The sequence below is a fragment of the Emiliania huxleyi genome (assembly GCF_000372725.1).
Source record: "Emiliania huxleyi CCMP1516 chromosome Unknown EMIHUscaffold_1490, whole genome shotgun sequence".
NCBI classification, from domain to species: Eukaryota; Haptophyta; order Isochrysidales; family Noelaerhabdaceae; genus Emiliania; species Emiliania huxleyi.
In genome coordinates, this window is record NW_005201101.1 from 6172 (window position 1) to 7795 (window position 1624).

Consider the following 1624-nt stretch of genomic DNA (forward strand, 5'->3'; position numbering starts at 1 on the left):
GGCGGGGGCGGTCGCAGCCTCCCCTGCGGCGCTGGGCGCGCGGGCGGCTGCGGGCTTGGAGGCGGCGGTGGCGGCGGCGGCGGCGGAGCTGCGGGCTGTCGAGGCTGCCTTTGCGCGCGAGGGTCTCCTCCCCTCCCCACCGCCACGCAGCCTCGCCTCGGCGGCGGAGGCGGCGCTGGAGGCGGCGGCGGGCCAGCTAGCCGGTACCCGAAGCCCACCCTCCCCTACCCCACGGTACCCGAACCCACCCTCCCCCTACCCCACGGTACCCGAACCCACCCTCCCTTACCCCACGGTACCCGAAGCCCACCCTCCCCTACCCCATGGTACCCGAACCCACCCTCCCCTACCCCACGGTACCTTAACCCACCCTCCCCTACCCCACGGTACAAGAGCCCACCCTCCCTTACCCCCACGGTACCCGAACCCAGACCGGCTACTGGCGGAGGCGCGCGTGGCGCTGCTCTCCCCGCCCTCCCGCTCGCGCGAGATCGGCGCCGACGCGGACGAGGGCGGCGAGGCGGCGCGAGGGGGAGGCACCGACCAGGACGACGAGTTGGCGGAGGTGCTGCGGACTCTAGAAGACGGAACGCGTAGTCTTGTCTCTCCCAAGTAGCGCCCCGCTCGAGAGGACACGCACTCCGCTGTGCTCGGGCCGTAGTCAGCCGCCTTCAACTGTACTCGCACCCCCTCGTACTCACGCGCTGCTCTGAGAGCCTGCTGCACGAGACCGTCTTCACGCAAAGACACACCCCCCGGGACCAAAGACGCACAAGCACAGGCCGTCGAGAAGGGAGAGAGACAGCGACGGCAGTCCGAAGGCAGCGCTGGGTCCCAGGAAGGCGAAGGCGAGGACGGACTCTAGTGTGAGCGGTGCAGCCTCCGAGTCGGCGTCTAGCGCGCGCGATAAGGGTTTTGCTCGCCTTCCCTGGGACCCCGTGTTGCGTGACTGTCTCTCTGCGATTTCGGGCCCGGGGTTGTGCGTTTATGTGAGCCGGCTGCACCGCGTAGGCGCTGCGGCTGCCGCGGGGCCGCGTGTCCGAGTGCGCGCTCGCCGTCGCACGGCTCTAACGCCTAGACTCTGACTACGGATCCATGTCTCCCAGCCAGCACTCTAGAGGCACGTACTCCGCTGCCTTCCGCCGCGTTCCACGGTGTTCTCTGTAGTCGTATTCACGCAGTGCTCTGACCACGCTGCACAAGACCGTCCTCCCCGCCCTGAGGTTGGCGTCTTCAGCACGTAGGCTCTGCCGCTGCTGCCTCGCCGCGGCGGCGCTGGTGCGGGGGCGCGGCGCGCGGCTGCTGGTGCGGCGCGCGCGAGAGGTGCTCGAGCTTTTCGTCGCTCTCGCACCCACGCGCGTGTCGAGCCCGGTGCGATCTCCCCGCGATCTCCCCGCAATTTCGCTGCAACCTCGCTGCAACCTCGCTGCAACCTCGCTGCAATCCCTGCATCTCGCTGCAACCTCGCTGCCCCTCCTGCAACCTCGCCAATCTCCCGCCTGTTCCCCCAAACCCCAAACCCCAACCCTAGCCCCACCACTACCCCAAGCCCTAACCCCACCCCTACCCCCATTTTCAGGCCCCCACCCCTACCCCATACCCCTACCGCCACCCCTACCCCCAC

At 69.5% G+C, this 1624-nt stretch overlaps 1 protein-coding gene across 1 annotated transcript in view; it reads left to right on the forward strand.

The window, feature by feature from the left end:
- Window positions 1-1371, forward strand: part of EMIHUDRAFT_122778 (hypothetical protein) — a gene marked incomplete at both ends in the record, with an annotated part of 3175 nt that extends 1804 nt beyond the window's left edge. The window contains 3 exons of the mRNA XM_005786794.1: window positions 432-565; window positions 1012-1043; window positions 1245-1371. Of these exons, the coding sequence (XP_005786851.1) occupies window positions 432-565; window positions 1012-1043; window positions 1245-1371 (293 nt within the window). The remainder of the gene's footprint in view (window positions 1-431; window positions 566-1011; window positions 1044-1244) is intronic.
- Window positions 1372-1624: the final 253 nt, after the last annotated feature.